General features: G+C 59.1%; 1 protein-coding gene across 5 annotated transcripts in view; it reads left to right on the top strand.

The window, feature by feature from the left end:
* Positions 1 to 20,612, top strand: part of LOC139240266 (death-associated protein kinase 2) — a 46,768-nt gene extending 26,156 nt beyond the window's left edge. For 4 of the 5 annotated variants that reach the window (XM_070868750.1, XM_070868746.1, XM_070868747.1 and 1 more), the window contains 9 exons: positions 4,403 to 4,541; positions 6,479 to 6,608; positions 8,081 to 8,129; positions 8,999 to 9,025; positions 11,796 to 11,948; positions 14,040 to 14,085; positions 18,137 to 18,226; positions 19,682 to 19,771; positions 20,376 to 20,612. In XM_070868750.1, coding sequence (XP_070724851.1) covers positions 4,403 to 4,541; positions 6,479 to 6,608; positions 8,081 to 8,129; positions 8,999 to 9,025; positions 11,796 to 11,948; positions 14,040 to 14,085; positions 18,137 to 18,226; positions 19,682 to 19,771; positions 20,376 to 20,453 — 802 coding nt within the window. In that variant the 3' untranslated portion in view covers positions 20,454 to 20,612. The remainder of the gene's footprint in view (positions 1 to 4,402; positions 4,542 to 6,478; positions 6,609 to 8,080; positions 8,130 to 8,998; positions 9,026 to 11,795; positions 11,949 to 14,039; positions 14,086 to 18,136; positions 18,227 to 19,681; positions 19,772 to 20,375) is intronic. The other variant, XM_070868749.1, reaches the window with a different exon arrangement.
* Positions 20,613 to 21,019: the final 407 nt, after the last annotated feature.

Raw genomic sequence — 21,019 nt, 5'->3', positions numbered from 1 at the left:
ATTTCAAGAAAATAATTCAATTGGCTGTAAAGCTGCTTTGGGACGTCCTGAGGTTGTGAAAGGTGCTATATAAATGCAATTCCTTCCCCCTCCTTCGTTACTGACCTTAATCCAGGGATGATCGAGGCATCTGTCGGCACTAAGGCGCGCCCTGTACAGAACAACAGATAAATATCTCAGCCATTACATTCCGAGACTCTCTTTTAAAAATATTATTTCTCGGGATGCAGGTGTACTTGGCAAGGCCCGATTGCCCCATGAGAAGGTGGTGGTGAGCTCCTTCTTGAACCGCTGCAGTCCGTGTGGTGAAGGTGCTCCCACAGTGCTGTTAGGGAGGGAGTTCCAGGATTGTGACCCAGCGACGATGAAGGAACGGCCGATATATTTCCCAGTCGGGATGGTGTGTGACTGGGAGGGGAACGTGGAGGTGGTGGTGTTCCCATGGACCTGCTGCCCTTGACCTTCTAGGTGGTAGAGGTCGCGGGTTTGGGAGGTGATGTCGAAGAATTGGCGAGTTGCCGCGGTGCATCTTGTAGACGGTGCACACTGCAGCCAGGGGGCGCCGGTGGTGGAGGGAGTGAGTGTTGGAGGTGGTGGGTAACGTGTCGATCGAGCGGCTGCTTTTAATTATTGTGGGATCGATAGATTTTTGCTCACCAAGGCAAAGGGAGATGGAGCCAAGGAGGGTGGATGGAGTTAGGTCCAGATCAACCGTGAATGGCGCAACAGGCTCGAGGGCTGAATGGCCTCCTCCTGTTCCTAATGTAACAGGCTCGAGGGGCTGAATGGCCTCCTCCTGTTCCTAATGTAACAGGCTCGAGGGGCTGAATGGCCTCCTCCTGTTCCTAATGTAACAGGCTCGAGGGGCTGAATGGCCTCCTCCTGTTCCTAATGTAACAGGCTCGAGGGGCTGAATGGCCTCCTCCTGTTCCTGTGTAACAGGCTCAAGGAGCTGAATGGCCTCCTCCTGTTCCCAATGTAACAGGCTCGAGGGGCTGAATGGCCTCCTCCTGTTCCTGTGTAACAGGCTCGAGGGGCTGAATGGCCTCCTTCTGTTCCTAATGTAACAGGCTCGAGGGGCTGAATGGCCTCCTTCTGTTCCTAATGTAACAGGCTCGAGGGGCTGAATGGCCTCCTCCTGTTCCTGTGTAACAGGCTCGAGGGGCTGAATGGCCTCCTCCTGTTCCTGTGTAACAGGCTCGAGGAGCTGAATGGCCTCCTCCTGTTCCCAATGTAACAGGTTCGAGGGGCTGAATGGGCCTCCTCCTGTCCCTATGACCTACTCGAGTTAGACATCTCTGGATGTTTGCACCGGAGGAAGTTGCTCCAGACCAGCTGGTCAGTGTGACAGAGAGAACAACTTGCTGTTTGAAATGGTGGGAAAGGAATGTGAAAACAGGAAAGATATTTAAATGGGAAGCATAATCAACCGAGGTTTTATAAACAAACATCGTGTACAACAAGAAGGAAGTTATGCTAAATATTTATAAATCACAGCTTGGATTTAGTTGGAGTATTGTGGCCAATTCTGGGCCCCGTACTTTAGGGAGGATGTGAAGGCCCTGGGGGAAGGTGGGGAGGAGATTGACCAGAATGGTCCCGGGGGAGGAGGGACTTCAGTGACGGGGAGAGACTGGAGAAGCTGGTGTTGTTCTCCTCGGAGCAGAGAAGGTTAAGGGGGTCGATTTAATCGAGGGGTTCACTATCACGAGGGGTTTTGAGGAGTAAATCAGGAGAGACTGTTCCCAGGGGCAGGAGGGTGGGTAACCAGGGGGACACAGATTGACGATAATCGGCGATGGAACCAGAGGGGGGAGATGGGGAGAATGTGTTTTTGACGCAGCGAGTTGTTGTGATCGGGAACGCGCTGCCTGAAAGGGCGGTGGGAGCAGATTCAATCGGGACTTTCAAACGGGGGAATTGGGTAAATACTGGAAGGGGGGGAAATGTGCCGGGCTGTGGGGAAAGAGCAGGGGGGGAGTGGGATTTGAGTCCCAATCCCGACACTTGAGCCCTTAATCTAGGCCGACACTCCCAAGTGCCAGTGCTGAGGTGCCGCACTGTCGGAGGGGCGGTACTGAGGGAGTGCCGCACTGTCGGAGGGGCAGTACTGAGGGAGTGCCGCACTGTTGGAGGCGCAGTACTGAGGGAGCGTCGCAGTGTCGGAGGGGCGGTACTGAGGGAGCGCCGCACTGTCGGAGGGGCGGTACTGAGGGAGCGCCGCACTGTTGGAGGGGCAGTACTGAGGGAGCGCCGCACTGTCGGAGGGGCAGTACTGAGGGAGCGCCGCACTGTCGGAAGGTGCCGTCTTTCGGATGAGACGTTAAACCGAGGCCCCGTCTGCCCTCTCGGGTGGATGTAAAAGATCCCGGGGCCACTATTGGAAGAAGAGCAGGGGGAGTTCTCCCCGGTGTCCTGAGCCCAATATTTATCCCTCAATCAGCATCACTAAAACAGATGATCTGGTCATTATCACATTGCTGTGTGTGGGAGCTTGCTGTGCGCAAATTGGCTGCTGAATTTCCCACATTACAACAGTGACCACACTCCAAAAGTAATTCTTTGGCTGTAAAGCGCTTTGGGACGTCCAGAGGTTGTGAAAGGCACTATATAAATGCAAGTCTGTCTTTTTCCAGTAGACTGGATAAAGTTATTGGGAGTAGAATCACCACTGTTGTTATATCGGATGGAGTTAATACATCCCCAGAAAGAGAAGTTATTTATTTGAGAAGTACTGAGAGACACTCGGGAGAACAGTCGTGGGGTCAGAGGCCGTGGAGGGGTCACGAGAGGTTTATGTCACCGAGGGGAAGCTGAGGGGATGGAGGGAGTCAAGGATGGAACTTCAGGGGACCATGACATGAAGGTGCTGGGGCCTCAATCAAACCCATTGCAGCAACTGCTTTGGCTGTGGAGATGGGTAGGAGTGAGACCGATCATATACGGCTTAATACCACAACGTCACTTTAATATTACAGATCCACCTTAACACCGCACTTCCACCTTAACACCGCACATCCACCTTAACACTGCACATCCACCTTAACACTGCACATCCACCTTAACACCACACATCCACCTTAACACCGCACATCCACCTTAACACTGCACATCCACCTTAACACTGCACATCCACCTTAAAACCACACATCCACCTTAAAACCACACATCCACCTTAAAACCACACATCCACCTTAAAACCACACATCCACCTTAACACCACAGATCCACCTTAACACCGCACATCTACCTGAACAGCACACATCACCTTAACGCTGCAAATCCACCTTAACGCCGCAAATCCACCTTAACAGCGCAAATCCACCTTAAAACCACACATCCACCTTAAAACCACACATCCACCTTCACACCACACATCCACCTTAACACCGCAAATCCACCTTAACACTGCACATTCACCTTAACAGCGCAAATCCACCTTAAAACCACAGATCCACCTTAACAGTGCAAATCCACCTTAAAACCACACATCCACCTTAACAGCGCAAATCCACCTTAAAACCACACATCCACCTTAACAGCGCAAATCCACCTTAACACCGCAAATCCACCTTAACAGCACAGATCCACTTAACTCCACAGATCGGGGGTCAGCGGACAAGGGTCGGGGGCTGGAGTCGAGAGCCAGGGTCAGGGGTCCAGGGTCGGGGTTCAGTGAACGGGGTCCGGGTCGAGGGGGTCTCCTCCTTTCACCTTCACCCCTCTCCTCTCTCCTTCACCCCTCTCCACCCCCCATTTCCCCATCTCTCTAGCCCTCTCTCCCCTCCCCCTCCCCACTCGCCCTCCCTCGCACTCCCCTCTCTCCCTCCCTTCTCCTCCTCCCCCTCTCTCTCTCACCCCCTCTCTCCCGACCCCTCCGTCCCTCTCTGCCTCTCTCTCTCCCGCTTGCTCCCCCTCTCACTCTCTCCCACTCCCCCTCCGCTCTCCCCCTCTCTCTCCCCCCCTTCCCTCTCCCTCTCTCTCCCCCTCTCTCCTTCGCTCCCCCTCGACCTCCTCCCTCCCCCCCATCTCTCCCCCCTTACTCCTCCCTCGCTCTCTCTCTCTTTCCCCCTCTCTCCTTCTCCCTCTCTCTTTCACCCCCTCTCCCACTCTCTCTCTCTCCCACTCTCTCTTTCTCCCTCTCTCTTTCTCCCTCTCTCTTTCTCCCTCTCTCTTTCTCCCTCTCTCTCTCCCCCTCTCTCTTTCCCCTTCTCTCTCTTTCTCCTGTCTCCCCCTCTCTCCTTCTCCCCCTCTCTCCTTCTCCCTCTCTCTTTCACCCCCTCTCTCTCTCCCACTCTCTCTTTCTCCCTCTCTCTCTCTCTCTCCCCCTCTCTCTCTCCCCCCACTCTCTCTCCCCCCCGGTGTGCCAGGAACTGACTCTCGCCCTCTCTCTCTGTCGCAGGGTGTGTGGGGGCGAGCTATTTGACTACGTTGCGGAGAAGGAGAGCCTGGGGGAAGACCAGGCCATGGAGTTTGTGCAGCAGATATTGCTGGCTGTGGGGTATCTGCACAGCAAGAGCATCTCCCACCTCGACCTCAAGGTAGGGGCTTCCATCACCATCGGGGGTCCGTCTGGCTCGTCCCCACTCACCCCCCGGCACTCTGACCCCTCACCCCCCCCGCCCGTCCCTCTGACCTCTCACCCCCCCGCCCGGCCCACTGACCCCTCACCCCTCCATCCCTCTGACCCCTCGCCCGGCCCTCTGACCTCTCACCCCGCCCGGCCCACTGACCCCTCACCCCCGCCCGTCCCTCTGACCTCTCACCCCCCCCCCCGCCCGCACCGTCCTCCCCCACCCCCCACACACTCTCACAACCATCCTGCGCTTTGTGCCAGTGTTGATCTCCTATTGAGTGGGCCGCTCCCCCACCCCGCAGTGGGTCGCCCCGCTCCCCCCCACCCCGCAGTGGGTCGCCCCGCTCCCTCCCCCCCCCCCCCCACCCCGCAGTGGGTCGCCCCGCTTCCCCCCCCCCCACCCCGCAGTGGGTCGCCCCGCTTCCCCCCCCCCCCACCCCGCAGTGGGTCGCCCCGCTTCCCCCCCCCCCACCCCGCAGTGGGTCGCCCCGCTCCCCCCCCCCCACCCCGCAGTGGGTCGCCCCGCTCCCCCCCCACCCCACGGGGAGTTGGGCACAGACCATTCTCAGTCGGTCGAGCGGACCCACACTGTCGACTCAGAGTCAGACCGCTCAGTGAACAGATTTCACCGAGTCACACCCTCACAATCCAACTCACACTCACTCACACTCTCTCACTCACACTCTCTCACTCACACTCTCTCACTCACACTCTCTCACTCACACTCTCTCACTCACACTCTCTCACTCACACTCTCTCACTCACACTCTCTCACTCACACTCTCTCACTCACACTCTCTCACTCACACTCTCTCACTCACTCACACTCTCACTCACTCACACTCACTCACTCACACTCTCTCACTCACACTCTCACTCACTCACACTCTCTCACTCACTCACACTCTCTCACTCACTCACACTCTCTCACTCACTCACACTCTCTCACTCACTCTCACTCACTCACACTCTCTCACTCACTCACACTCTCTCACTCACACTCTCACTCACTCACACTCTCTCACTCACACTCTCTCACTCACACTCACTCACTCACACTCTCTCACTCACACTCTCACTCACTCACACTCTCTCACTCACACTCACACTCACTCACACTCTCTCACTCACACTCACACTCACTCACACTCTCTCACTCACACTCACTCACACTCTCTCACTCACACTCACTCTCACTCTCTCACACTCTCACTCTCTCACACTCTCACTCTCACACATACACTTACTCACACTCGCTCTCACACTCACACTTGCACTCGCACTCACTCACTCATTCATACACACTCACTCACTCACTCACTCACTCTCACACTCGCACGCTCATCCAAACACTGACACATTCACGTACACGGCGGAGCAGGCTCGAGGGGCCGAATGGCCGACTCCTGCTCCTATTCCTTATGTTCTCGTGTTCGTTCACAGTCATACCCGCTTGCATCCGCGCGCTGTGTGCACCACAGTGGGTGCAGCGATGCCGTGGCGCGCTTGCCGGTCTGTCTGAGCTGCGATCCAGCCGGGGTGGGGCGGGTGGGGCGGTGGGCGAGATGGTGCAGCCTCCGGTGGCCAAATAGCTGCTTCGGGAATTGGGAGCCTGCGAGGTCCCACGATGGGTCTTCACTGCGGGGCCATCTGATGTGGTCGTGGGTGTGGCGGGGGGGGTCGAGAACAGGGTGAGGCTTGGCGCGCGATGCCTCGGTCAGTTGAAACGCCCCACCCGGACACACTGTGCTTGCACAGGAGAAGCTCGCCATTCGACTGGGTTCCACAAGGGAGGGGTGGCATTGCCCCCCCCCAGTGCCAGGCTACACCTTGGGGAGGGCGAGGGAGGGGGGGGGAGTAGGGGTGACGGGACTCACCGATGACCTGTGCCTCTCCCCGCAGCCCGAGAACATCATGCTTCTGGAGAAGGAGGTTCCCAAGCCCCACATCAAACTCATCGACTTCGGTCTCGCCCAGAAGATAGAGGAGGGCACCGAGTTCCGCAGCATGTGCGGCACCCCTCAGTACATCGGTAAGTGGCACGGACCCCCATTACTGGGGGACCCGGTACAACACCCCAATATCGGGAGCCCCATTCCCGGGGAGCCCAGTACAGCACCCCAATATCGGGAGCCCCATTCCCGGGGAGCCCAGTACAGCACCCCAATATCGGGACCCCCATTACCGGGGAGCCCAGTACAGCACCCCAATATCGGGACCCCCATTCCTGGGGAGCCCAGTACAGCACCCCAATATCTGAACCCCCATTACCAGGGAGCCCAGTACAGCACCCCAATATCGGGACCCCCATTAACGGGGAGCCCAGTACAGCACTCCAATATCGGGACCCCCATTACCAGGGAGCCCAGTACAGCACCCCAATATCGGGACCCCCATTACCGGGGAGCCCAGTACAGTACACCAATATCTGAACCCCCATTACCAGGGAGCCCAGTACAGCACCCCAATATCGGGACCCCCATTAACGGGAAGCCCAGTACAGCACCCCAATAACGGGACCCCATTACCAGGGAGCCCAGTACAGCACCCCAATATCGGGACACCTATTACCGGGGAGCCCAGTACAGCACCCCAATATCAGGACCCCCATTACCAGGGAGCCCAGTACAGCACCACAATATCGGGACCCCCATTACCGGGGAGCCCAGTACAGCACCCCAATATCGGGACCCCCATTCCTGGGGAGCCCAGTACAGCACCCCAATATTGGGACCCCCATTAACGGGGAGCACAGTACAACACCCCAATATCGGGACCCCCATTTCTGGGGCGCCCAGTACAGCACCCCAATATTGGGACCCCCATTAACGGGGAGCACAGTACAGCGCCCCAATATCAGGGCACCCAGTACAGCACCCCAATATCGGGACCCCCATTAACGGGGAGCACAGTACAACACCCCGATATCGGGACCCCCATTAACGGGGAGCACAGTACAACACCCCGATATCGGGACCCCCATTACCGGGGAGCCTAGTACAACACCCCGATATCGGGTCCCCCATTAACAGGGAGCACAGTACAACACCCCGATATCGGGACCCCCATTAACGGGGAGCACAGTACAATACCCCGATATCGGGACCCCCGTTACTGGGGCCCCTGGTACAGGACTCCAATATCGAGACCCCAATATCGGGACCCTAATATTGCTACCCTGGAGTACTGATATTAGGGTCTCGATATTGGGGTCCTTATATTGGGGGGGGCGGGGTGAGTGAGGGAGGGGGGAGCGCGAGTGAGGGAGGGGGGAGCGCGAGTGAGGGAGGGGGGAGCGCGAGTGAGGGAGGGGGAGCGCGAGTGAGGGAGGGGGAGCGCGAGTGAGTGAGGGAGGGGGAGTGTAGGGGGAGTGTGAGTGAGTGAGGGTGGAGTGAGTGAGGGGGAGTAAGGGGGGTGTGTGAGTGAGGGGGTGAGTGAGGGGGAGGGGGGGTGTGAGTGAGGGAGGAGGTTCCTTGCGATCTAAAGCCACATTTTCTCTTCCAGCTCCTGAAATCATAAACTATGAGCCCCTGGGACCAGCCTCTGACATGTGGTGAGTTCATAGACACCAGACAGACAGCAGACACCAGACAGCAGACACCAGACACCAGACAGCAGACACCAGACAGCAGACACCAGACAGCAGACACCAGACAGCAGACACCAGACAGCAGACAGCAGACAGCAGACACCAGACAGCAGACACCAGACAGCAGACACCAGACAGCAGACACCAGACAGCAGATACCAGACAGCAGATACCAGACAGCAGACAGCAGACAGCAGACAGACACCAGACACACATCAGTCACTGCATAGACAGCAGACAGCAGACAGACACCAGACACCAGACACACACTAGACAGACAGCAGACACCAGACACCAGACACTGCACAGACACCAGACAGACAGTCATCAGACACCAGACAGCAGACACCAGACAGACACCAGTCACTGCACGGACACCAGACAGTCACCAGTCACCAGTCACCAGACACCAGACACCAGACACTGCACGGACACCAGACAGCAGACAGACAGTCACCAGACACCAGACACCAGACAGCAGACACCAGTCACTGCACAGACACCAGACAGACAGTCACCAGACACCAGACACCAGACACCAGTCACTGCACGGATACCAGACAGCAGGCAGACAGTTACCAGACACCAGACACCAGACAGCAGACAGACAGTCACCAGACACCAGACACCAGACACCAGTCACTGCACGGACACCAGACAGCAGACAAACAGTCACCAGACACCAGACAGCAGACACCAGTCACTGCACGGACACCAGACAGCAGACAGACAGTCACCAGACACCAGACAGCAGACACCAGACACTGCACGGACACCAGACAGCAGAGTCCCTGCCATTGTTGAACATTAATCTATTCCCTGTTGTGTTTCAGGAGTGTGGGAGTGATCACCTACATTCTGTGAGTATCCGCCGTCTGTTTCCCCCTCCCCCCCGCCCCCAATCCTACCCCCCCCCCACCCCCCGCGTGTGTACCGGCGACTCCCCACCAATCGACGTCTCTGTTTATGGGGTTTTTCTCTGATATGGGGTTTTTGCTCCTGTTTATGGGTTTTTACTGCTGTTTATGGGGTTTTGCTCCTGTTTATGGGGTTTTTGCTGCTGTTTATGGGTTTTTACTGCTGTTTATGGGGTTTTGCTCCTGTTTATGGGGTTTTGCTGCTGTTTATGGGGTTTTTGGGCCGATCCTTCACCGTCGCTGGGTCCCAATCCTGGAACTCCCTCCCTAACAGCACTGTGGGAGCACCTTCACCACACGGACTGCAGCGGTTCAAGAAGGCGGCTCACCACCACCTTCTCAAGGGGCAATTAGGGACGGGCAATAAATGCCGGGCCTGGCCCACGTCTTGGGAATTAATTTAACAAAGAACTGGGTGGGGTTGGCGGTGGGGGAGATGGGGAGAATGTGTTTTTTGACGCAGCGAGTTGTTGTGATCGGGAACGCGCTGCCTGAAAGGGCGGTGGGAGCAGATTCAATCGGGGATGTTCAAACGGGGGAATTGGGTAAATACTGGAAGGGGGGGAAATGTGCCGGGCTGTGGGGAAAGAGCAGGGGGGAGTGGGACTGATTGGATCGCTCTGTCACAGAGCCGGCACAGCACGGGCTCCATGGGCCCAATGGGATCCTCCTATGCCGTGAGGTTCTACGGGGGGGAGAAATTCGGATGCTTTGTGCCTCCAGTTAGCGCCCGGGGCGGAGGGGGGGGCACTAAGGGGGTTACCGACTGGGCACGGAGAATTCAGCAATGCCCGCGAACTACCCTGGTGGTTTTGCACTGGCGCTGATGTTTACCGTCTCGGTATCCAGCGCCCCGTAGTTCGTGACGTCATCAACCGCGTAGGCGGCTGTTTACCGCCCCGGATGTGAAATTCGCTGCCGCCTCCTGCTGTATCGGCTCGGGATGTCAACAACGGCAGCAAGAGCAGACACTGTCACCTCGGCCGACTGCTTGGGGAGCGATATTGAACAGCAGTGGTGATCAGATCGGGCAAACTCTGTTCCTCCCAGCAGTCTGGTGTCTGCTGAAAGTTTTAGACCCCTGAGTGAACGTAAGAACACAAGAAATAGGAGCAGGAGTCGGCCATTCGGCCCCTCGAGCCTGCTCCGCCATTTAATACCATCATGGCTGATCCGATCATGGACTCAGCTCCACTTCCCTGCCCGCCCCCTTATCGGTTAAGAAACTGTCTATCTCTGCCTTAAATATATTCAATGTCCCAGCTTCCACAGCTCTCTGAGGCAGCGAGTTCCACAGATTTACAACCCTCTGAGAGAAGAAATTCCTCCTCATCTCAGTTTTAAATGGGCGGCCCCTTATTCTAAGACCATGCCCCCTAGTTCTAGTCTCCCCCATCAGTGGAAACATCCTCTCTGCACCCACCTTGTCAAGCCCCCCTCATAATCTGATACATTTCAATAAGGTCACCTCTCATTCTTCTGAATTCCAATGAGTAGAGGCCCAACCTCCTCAACCTTTCCTCATAAGTCAACCCCCTCATCCCCGGAATCAACCGAGTGAACCTTCTCTGAACTGCCTCCAAAGCAAGTATATCCTTTCGTAAATATGGAAACCAAAACTGCACGCAGTACTCCAGGTGTGGCCTCACCAATACCCTGTATAACTGTAGCAAGACTTCCCTGCTTTTATACTCTATCCTCATCCATTACTGAGCGATGCCTCAGCCCTCTACTCTCGGAGAGCGATTGGAGCTGTAATGGCCCCATGGCGCGAGCAATACGAATGTTTCATCATCATCATCAGAGGCAGTCCCTCGGAGTCGAGGAAGACTTGCTTCCACTCTAACAGTGAGTTCTCAGGTGGCTGAACAGTCCAATACGAGAGCCACAGTCCCTGTCACAGGTGGGACAGACAGTGGTTGAGGGAAGGGGAGGGTGGGACTGGTTTGCCGCACGCTCCTTCCGCTGCCTGCGCTTGGTTTCTGCACGCTCTCGGCGACGAGACTCGAGGTGCTCAGCGCCCTCCCGGATGCACTTCCTCCACTTGGGGCGGACTGGTCTTTGGGCCAGGGACTCCCAGGTGTCGGTGGGGATGCTGCACTTTATCAGGGAGGCTTTGAGGGTGTCCCCTGTATTTACGAAAGGATACACTTGCTTTAGAGGCAGTTCAGAGAAGGTTCACTCGGTTGATTCCGGGGATGAGAGGGTTGACTTATGAGGAAAGGTTGAGGAGGTTGGGCCTCTACTCATTGGAGTTCAGAAGAATGAGAGGCGATCTTATCGAAAGGTATACGATTATGAGGGGGCTTGACAAGGTGGATGCAGAGAGGATGTTTCCACTGATGGGGGAGACTAGAACTAGGGGGCATGGTCTTAGAATAAGGGGCCGCCCATTTAAAACTGAGATGAGGAGGAATTTCTTCTCTCAGAGGGTTGTAAATCTGTGGAATTCGCTGCCTCAGAGAGCTGTGGAAGCCGGGACATTGAATAAATTTAAGACAGAGATAGACAGTTTCTTAACCGATAAGGGAATAAGGGGGCGGGCAGGGAAGTGGAGCTGAGTCCATGATCGGATCAGCCATGATGGTATTAAATGGCGGAGCAGGCTCGAGGGGCCGAATGGCCGACTCCTGCTCCTATTGCTGATGTTCTTAGTATCTGGTGTCTGGTTGGGGGTGTGACCTGTGACCCTCTGTGCTCCCTGTGACCCCAGCCTCAGCGGCCTGTCCCCGTTCCAGGGCGACACTGACAGTGAGACGCTAATGAACATTGTGGAGCTGAATTACGAGATGGAGGATCAGTTCTTCGGGAAGAGCAGCAACATGGCCAAGAACTTCATCCGCAGCCTACTGGTCAAAGACCCCCAGTGAGTAACTGGCCGTCGCTAGCCCAGGGAGCTCCTGCCAGTCTGAGCCCACAGCAACCCGCGCTCATAGAAACATAGACACATAGAAAATAGGAGCAGGAGTCGGCCATTCGGCCCCTCGAGCCTGCACCATTCAATATGATCATGGCTGATCCTCTATCCTCACACCATATTCCCACTTTCTCTCCAGACCCCTTGATGCCTTGTGTCTCGAAATCTATCTATCTCCCTCTTAAATATATTCAGTGACTTGGCCTCCAAAGCCTTCTGTGGTCGAGAATTCCACAGGTTCACCACCCTCTGAGTGAAAACATTTCTCCTCATCTCAGTCCTAAATTTCCTAGCCCGTATCCTGAGACTGTGACCCCTTGTTCTAGACTTCCCAGCCCCGGGGGAACATCCTCCCCGCATCCAGTCTGTCCAACCCCGTCAGAATTTTATACATTTCAATGAGATCCCCTCTCATTCTTCTAAACTCCAGTGAATACAGGCCCAGTCGACCCAATCTCTCCTCATACGGCAGTCCTGCCATCCCAGGAATCAGTCTGGTGAACCTTCGCTGCACTCCCTCTATGGCAAGTATATCCTTCCTTAGGTAAGGAGACCCAAACTGAACACAATACTCCAGGTGCGGTCTCACCAAGGCCCTGTATAACTGGAGTAAGGCATCCTTGCTCCTGTACACAAATCCTCTTGCAATGTAGGCCAACGTACCCCATTTGCCCCTAACTGCTTGCTGCACCATGTCTGTTTTCAATGTCTGGTGTACAAGGACCCCCAGGTCCCTCTGTACATCCACACTTCCCAAGCCGTCACCATTTAAATAATACTTTGTCCTCATGTTTTTCCCACCAAAGTAGATAACTTCACATTTATCCGCGTTATACTGGATCTGCCATGTGTTTGCCCATTCACCCAACCTATCTAAATCACTTTGCATCCTCCTCACAACTCACAATCCCACCGAGTTTTGTGTCGTCAGCAAACTTGGAAATATTACATCTGGTTCCCTCATCCAAACCATTTATATATATTGTGAATAGCTGGGGCCCCAGCACTGATCCCTGTGGTACCCCACTAGTCACTGCCCGCCACCCTGAAAAAGACCCGTTTATTCCTCCTGTCAATCCCCCTCAGAATCTTATATGTTTCAATGAGATCACCTCCCATTGTTCTAAACTCGAGAGAGTAGAGGCCCATTCTGCACAAGCTCTCATCATAGGACAACCCTCTCATCCCAGGGATCAGTCTGGTGAACCTCCGTAACACCACCTCCAAGGCAAGTCTATCCTTCCTTCGACAAGGAGACCAGAACTGTGTGCAGCCATCATCATCAGCGGCAGTCCCTCGGAATCGAGGAAGACTTGCTTCCATTCCTGAAGTGAGTCCTTACGTGGCTGAACAGTCCAATACGAGAGCCACAGTCCCTGTCACAGGTGGGACAGACAGTGGTTGAGGGAAGGGGAGGGTGGGACTGGTTTGCCGCACGCTCCTTCCGCTGCCTGCGCTTGGTTTCTGCACGCTCTCGGCGACGAGACTCGAGGTGCTCAGCGCCCTCCCGGATGCACTTCCTCCACTTAGGGCGGACTGGTCTTTGGGCCGGGGACTCCCAGGTGTCGGTGGGGATGTTGCACTTTATCAGGGAGGCTTTGAGGGTGGTCCCTTGTAACGTTTCCTCTGCCCACCTTTGGCTCGTTTGCCGTGAAGGAGTTCCGAGTAGAGCGCTCGCTTTGGGAGTCTCGTGTCGGGGACATGTGGACAATGTGCACAGTACTCCAGGTGCGGTCCAAAGTGAGCGCATGGGAACACCACCCCCTCCACGTTCCCCTCCCAGTCACACACCATCCCGACTGGGAAATATATCGGCCGTTCCTTCACTGTCACTGGGTCACAATCCTGGAACTCCTTCCCTAACAGCACTGTGGGAGCACCTTCACCACACGGACTACAGCGGTTCAAGAAGGAGCTCACCACCACCTTCTCACGGGGCCATCGGGCCTTGCCAAGTACACCCGCATCCCGAGAAATAATATTTTTAAAAGAGAGTCTCGGAATGTAATGGCTGAGATATTTATCTGTTGTTCTGTACAGGGCGCGCCTTAGTGCCGACAGATGCCTCGATCATCCCTGGATTAAGGTCAGTAACGAAGGAGGGGGAAGGAATTGCATTTATATAGCACCTTTCACAACCTCAGGACGTCCCAAAGCAGCTTTACAGCCAATTGAATTATTTTCTTGAAATGTAGCCACTGTTGCATTGTGGGAAACGCCAATTTGCGCACAGCAAGCTCCCACACACAGCGATGTGATAATGACCCGGATCATCTGTTTTAGTGATGTTGGTTGAGGGATAAATATTGGCCCCAGGACACCGGGGAGAACTCCCCCTGCTCTTCTTCCAATAGTGGCCCCGGGATCTTTTACATCCACCCGAGAGGGCAGACGGGGCCTCGGTTTAACGTCTCATCCGAAAGACGGCACCTCCGACAGTGCGGCGCTCCCTCAGTACTGTACCTCCGACAGTGCGGCACTCCCTCAGTACTGTCCCTCCGACAGTGCGCCCCTCCGACAGTGCGGCGCTCCCACAGTACTGCCCCTCCGACAGTGCGGCGCTCCCACAGTACTGCCCCTCCGACAGTGCGCCCCTCCGACAGTGCGGCGCTCCCACAGTACTGCCCCTCCGACAGTGCGACGCTCCCACAGTACTGCCCCTCCGACAGTGCGGCGCTCCCACAGTACTGCCCCTCCGACAGTGCGGCACTCCCTCAGTACTGCCCCTCCGACAGTGCGACGCTCCCACAGTACTGCCCCTCCGACAGTGCGGCACTCCCTCAGTACTGCCCCTCCGACAGTGCGACGCTCCCACAGTACTGCCCCTCCGACAGTGCGGCACTCTCTCAGTACTGCCCCTCCGACAGTGCGACGCTCCCACAGTACTGCCCCTCCGACAGTGCGGCGCTCCCACAGTACTGCCCCTCCGACAGTGCGGCGCTCCCACAGTACTGCCCCTCCGACAGTGCGGCGCTCCCACAGTACTGCCCCTCCGACAGTGCGCCCCTCCGACAGTGCGGCGCTCCCACAGTACTGCCCCTCCGACAGTGCGCCCCTCCGACAGTGCGGCAATCCCTCAGTACTGCCCCTCCGACAGTGCGCCCCTCCGACAGTGCGGCGCTCCCTCAGTACTGCCCCTCCGACAGTGCGGCGCTCCCTCAGTACTGCCCCTCCGACAGTGCTGCACTCCCTCAGTACTGCCCCTCCGACAGTGCGGCGCTCCCTCAGTACTGCCCCTCCGACAGTGCGGCGCTCCCTCAGTACTGCCCCTCCGACAGTGCGGCTCTCCCTCAGTACTGCCCCTCCGACAGTGCGGCGCTCCCTCAGTACTGCCCCTCCGACAGTGCGGCGCTCCCTCAGTACTGCCCCTCCGACAGTGCGGCACTCCCTCAGTACTGCCCCTCCGACAGTGCGGCTCTCCCTCAGTACTGCCCCTCCGACAGTGCGACACTCCCTCAGTACTGCCCCTCCGACAGTGCGGCTCTCCCTCAGTACTGCCCCTCCGACAGTGCGGCGCTCCCTCAGTACTGCCCCTCCGACAGTGCGGCGCTCCCTCAGTACTGCCCCTCCGACAGTGCGGCGCTCCCTCAGTACTGCCCCTCCGACAGTGCGGCACTCCCTCAGTACCGCCCCTCCTACAGTGCTGCATTCCCTCAGTACTGCCCCTCCGACAGTGCGGCGCTCCCTCAGTACTGCCCCTCCGACAGTGCGGCACTCCCTCAGTACCGCCCCTCCTACAGTGCTGCATTCCCTCAGTACTGCCCCTCCGACAGTGCGGCGCTCCCTCAGTACCGCCCCTCTGACAGTGCTGCATTCCCTCAGTACCGCCCCCCCGACTGTGCGGTGCTCCCTCAGTACTGTCCCTCCGACAGTGCTGCATTCCCTCAGTACTGTCCCTCCGACAGTGCTGCATTCCCTCAGTACTGTCCCTCCGACAGTGCGGTGCTCCCTCAGTACCGCCCCCCCGACAGTGCGGCGCTCCCTCAGTACTGTCCCTCCGACAGTGCGGCACTCCCTCAGTACTGTCCCTCCGACAGAGCGGCGCTCCCTCAGTACTGCCCCTCCAACAGTGCGACGCTCCCTCAGCACTGCCCCTCCGACAGTGCGGCGCTCCCTCAGTACTGCCCCTCCGACAGTGCAGTACGGTGCTCCCTCAGTACTGCCCCTCCGACAGTGCGACGCTCCCTCAGCACTGCCCCTCTGACAGTGCGGTGCTCCCTCAGCACTGCCCCTCCGACAGTGCGACGCTCCCTCAGCACTGCCCCTCCGACAGTGCGGTGCTCCCTCAGCACTGCCCCTCCGACAGTGCGACGCTCCCTTAGCACTGCCCCTCCGACAGTGCGGCGCTCCCTCAGTACTGCCCCTCCGACAGTGCAGTACGGTGCTCCCTCAGTACTGCCCCTCCGACAGTGCGACGCTCCCTCAGCACTGCCCCTCTGACAGTGCGGTGCTCCCTCAGCACTGCCCCTCCGACAGTGCGACGCTCCCTCAGCACTGCCCCTCCGACAGTGCGGTGCTCCCTCAGCACTGCCCCTCCGACAGTGCGACGCTCCCTTAGCACTGCCCCTCCGACAGTGCGGCACTCCCTCAGTACTGCCCCTCCGACAGTGCAGTACGGTGCTCCCTCAGCACTGCCCCTCCGACAGTACGGCGCTCCCTCAGTACTGCCCCTCCGACAGTGCAGTACGGTGCTACCTCAGCACTGCCCCTCCGACAGTGCGGCGCTCCCTCAGTACTGCCCCTCCGACAGTGCGGCGCTCCCTCAGTACTGCCCCTCCGACAGTGCGGCGCTCCCTCAGTACTGCCCCTCCGACAGTGCGGCGCTCCCTCAGTACTGCCCCTCCGACAGTGCGGCGCTCCCTCAGTACTGCCCCTCCGACAGTGCGGCGCTCCCTCAGTACTGCCCCTCCGACAGTGCGGCGCTCCCTCAGCACTGCCCCTCCGACAGTGCGGCGCTCCCTCAGCACTGCACGGGGGAGTGCCGGCCTGGATTTTGTGCTCGAGTCCCTGGAGTGGGACTTGAACCCTCAACCTTCTGACTCCGAGGCGAGCGAGAGAGAGGGAGCTCCCCACTGAGCCATGGCGGATAGGGAGAGGAAGCAGGATCGGGCCGTGAGTCAGGGGTCAGGGGTCAGAGGGCACAGCGGTTACGGCGCTCGCAGTGACGGGACGTGTGAAAATATATCCGCTGGTTTCTGGATTGTTCCTGGGGCCAGGGTGGGGGGAGGGGGTACGGAAATCTCCAGATTGTTTGAAAACCCGACGGGTTCAGCAATGTCCCCTGGGGGAACGGCTTACCCGGTCCGGGCCTACACGTGACTCCTGTCCCGCACTGTAACTTTGACGCCCACGGGGAGAAATTCCGCCCGGTTTTTCGCCCGGCGGCGCAAGTTCGGTGGCGTCCCGAGAGGTTGCCGCGGGCGATGACAGCGCCAGCTTGGCAGGTCGCGAACCGGGGCCACGTTCCACCCCCCCCCTCCCACCGCACCCCGCTGGGCGGAGATTAACGTCCCGGTGCGGCGCCCATGTTTTTCAAAATGGCCGACTTGCGTTGAGGGTCCGAGGCGCGATGTTGCCGATCTCGCATGCCGGGCCGGTGCCTCCTGCCTGTCCCGCCTCGGTTACTGCCCCACGCCCCACCCCCACGCGGGGCATTGCCGGATCGCGACCCCTCATTGCCCACCGAGCGACACGGCCTTCGCCAGTGGCGCCCCCCCCCATCCCCAGAGTGAACGGTTTATTGATCGTGACCGGTCTTCGCAAACCGCGCTTGACCTCGGAGCCCACCCCTCCCGCCTGACCAGCGCGCGGGCTGGTCCCGGCCATCGAGTCCCCTAGGCCCCCCAATCATCTTCAGTCAACCGAGGAGGCGGCCGAGTTTGTTCCTGTCTCTGGGATGGTTTACTGACCGTTTCTGACCTCCCCGCTGGGGGGTCGGGGGTCACAGTCTGATCTCCCAGGGGTCAGGGGTCGGGGTGGGATTGCTCGGGTCGGGGATGGGATCGCCGGGGTTGGGTGTGGGACCGTTGGGGTCAGGGGTCGGGAGGGTGTGGGACCGCTGGGGTCAGAGGTCGGGGGGACCGCCGGGTTGGCGCTCAAGAACAGCCAGCCAATCGCGCTCTTCCTTCTGGTTCCAGCCCAAGAATAACCGTCAGGTGATCGTCCGCAGTATCTCCGTCATCAACATCCAGACCTTCAAAGTGTTCAACGCCCGCCGAAGGTGGAAGGTTAGGGTCCGCAATGGGGAGGGGCCTGGGGGTCCCGGAGTGGGGGAGGGGGGCCTGTGGGGTCACGGAGTGGGGGAGGGGGTCCTGGGGGTCACGGAGTGGGGGAGGGGGGGCCTGTGGGGTCACGGAGTGGGGGAGGGGGGCCTGGGGGGTCACGGAGTGGGGGAGGGGGGCCTGGGGGTCACGGAGTGGGGGAGGGGGGGCCTATGGGGTCACAGAGTGGGGGAGGGGGTCCTGGGGGTCACGGAGTGGGGGAGGGGGGCCTGTGGGGTCACGGAGTGGGGGAGGGGGGCCTGTGGGGTCACGGAGTGGGGGAGGGGGGCCTGTGGGGTCCCGCAGTGGGGGAGGGGGGCCTGTGGGGTCACGGAGTGGGGGAGGGGGGCCTGTGGGGTCACGGAGTGGGGGAGGGGGGCCTGTGGGGTCACGGAGTGGGGAGGGGGCCTGGGGGTCACGGAGTGGGGGAGTAGGGCCTGTGGGGTCACGGAGTGGGGGAGGGGGGCCTGGGGGGTCACGGAGTGGGGGAGGGGGGCCTGTGGGGTCCCGGAGTGGGGGAGGGGGGCCTGTGGGGTCCCGGAGTGGGGGAGGGGGGCCTGAGGGTCCCGGAGTTTGGGAGGGGGGGCCTGTGGGGTCCCGGAGTGGGGGAGGGGGGCTAGGGTCATGGAGTGGGGGGGGCGGCCTGGGTCCCGGGGAGGGGGGGCTGGGGGTCACGGAGTTGGGGAAGGGGGGCTGGGGGGTCACGGAGTGGGGGAGGGGGGCTGGGGGTCATGGATTGAGGGAGGGGGACCTGGGGGTCACGGAGTGGGGAAGGGGGCTGGGGGTCATGGAGAGGGGGAGGGGTGTCTGGGGGTCACGGAGTGGGGGAGGGGGGCCTGGAGGGTCACGGAGTGGGGGAGGGTGGCCTGTGGGGTCCCGGAGTGGGGAGGGGGGCCTGTGGGGTCCCGGAGTGGGGGGGGGGGCCTGGGGTGTCACGGGGGGTGGGGGGTTGTTGGTGAATGCGGAATGGAAGCGGTGATGGACACGGAGGTGAAACTGGTCGCTTTGTGAACGTGGTAAATGTGAGATAGAAGCAGGAAATGCTGGAAGTGTGTCAGGGTCGGTTGTTCCTGACCCTGACCCCTGACCCCGCTCTCCCCCCTCCCCCCCAGAGCCGGGCGTGTCCTGAACACTGGGGGCGACTGTATGACTGTATAGGATCTCCCCCCTCAGGTTCAAGGTTCATGGCTGTCGCTGCCCCCCCCCCAAATTCCCTTGCCCCCTCCCCCTACTCCCTTTACCCCTCCCCCTCCCCTACCCCCGCCCCTGTCTCCCTCCGCTCCCCTGTCTCCCCCCCGCTCTGCTCCCCTGCCCCCTCCCCCTCCCCTGCCCCTTTCCCCTGGCCCCTACACCCCCTCCCCCTCCCCCAACCCATGTCTGCTCTGAAAGCTCTCTGTCTCTTTCCCTCTCTCTCTGTTCCAGGTCTCCTTCAAGATGGTATCGGCCTGTAACCGCTTCCACCACATGAGACAAGCCCGAGTCAGGTCCAGCGCGGCCGAGGACGATGTGTTCGTAAGTTGTGGCCATAAACCTCTCTCGGGGGCGGGGGGCGGGGGAGGGAGGGAGGGGAACTGGTCTTCAACAGGGCACGACACGGGGTCAGCGAGAATCGGCCACCCGTTTTACCCTGCGACCTACCGATCTGTGACCCCTGACCCATGGATCTGTGACCCCTGACCCATGGATCTGTGACCTCTGACCCGTGGAACTGTGACCTCTGACCCGTGAAACTGTGACCCTCTGACCCACGGAACTGTGACCCCCTGACCCACGGAACTGTGACCCCCCTGACCCACGGAACTGTGACCCCCTGACCCACGGAACTGTGACCCCCTGACCCACGGAACTGTGACCCCCTGACCCACGGAACTGTGACCCCCTGACCCACGGAACTGTGACCCCCTGACCCACGGAACTGTGACCCCCTGACCCACGGAACTGTGACCCCCTGACCCACGGAACTGTGACCCCCTGACCCACGGGACCCCCTGACCCACGGAACTGTGACCCCCTGACCCACGGAACTGTGACCCCCTGACCCACAGAGCTGTGACCTTTGTTACATGTTAGTGTGTCACTGTTTGACACTAACATGTCCCGTGTGTAAATCCCACAGAGACAGTGTGAAAGTGATCACGAGGACAGCGATCGGACTGCAACACTCTTCCGAAGACGGAGAAGCAGTTCCTCATAGAGGGAGGCGTGTCAGTGTCGCACCGAGGGATGGGACCCTCACACTCTCCATCAACTGACCTGGCAACGCACGCAACCTGGGGTTAGCATGACAATAACCCCCAGCATGGGCTGGCTACCCAGTGAGGGACGGGGAGAGAGGGAGAGAGAGGAGGGGAGACAGAGGGAAGGAGAGAGAGGGAGAGAGGGGGGTGACAGACACAGAGAGGGGGGAGGGGGGGAGGGAGAGAGGGGGAGAGAGAGGAGGGGAGACAGAGGGAAGGAGAGAGAGGGAGAGAGGGGGGTGACAGACACAGAGAGGGGGGGAGGGGGCAAGGGAGAGAGGGGGAGGGGGGAGGGGGAGAGAGAGGGTGGGGGAGAGGGGGCTGACAGAGAGACAAAGAGAGGGGTAGAGAGAGGGAGAGAGCAGGAAAGGCCATGTGCGGGCACTCAGACCAGAGAGTGTAGCCGGGGCAGGGGGAGCGGGCGAGCGACAGCGTGCGGGAGGCACAAGGGAGTCAGCGAGAGACTCGAGGAGCATGCAGGAGACGCGTGGGGCGCCACGGAGAGGTGGGCAAGACACAGCGA

The sequence above is a fragment of the Pristiophorus japonicus genome, chromosome 30 (assembly GCF_044704955.1).
Source record: "Pristiophorus japonicus isolate sPriJap1 chromosome 30, sPriJap1.hap1, whole genome shotgun sequence".
In the NCBI taxonomy this organism is placed as follows: Eukaryota; Metazoa; Chordata; class Chondrichthyes; family Pristiophoridae; genus Pristiophorus; species Pristiophorus japonicus.
This window is presented reverse-complemented; position numbering and strand designations above follow the sequence as displayed.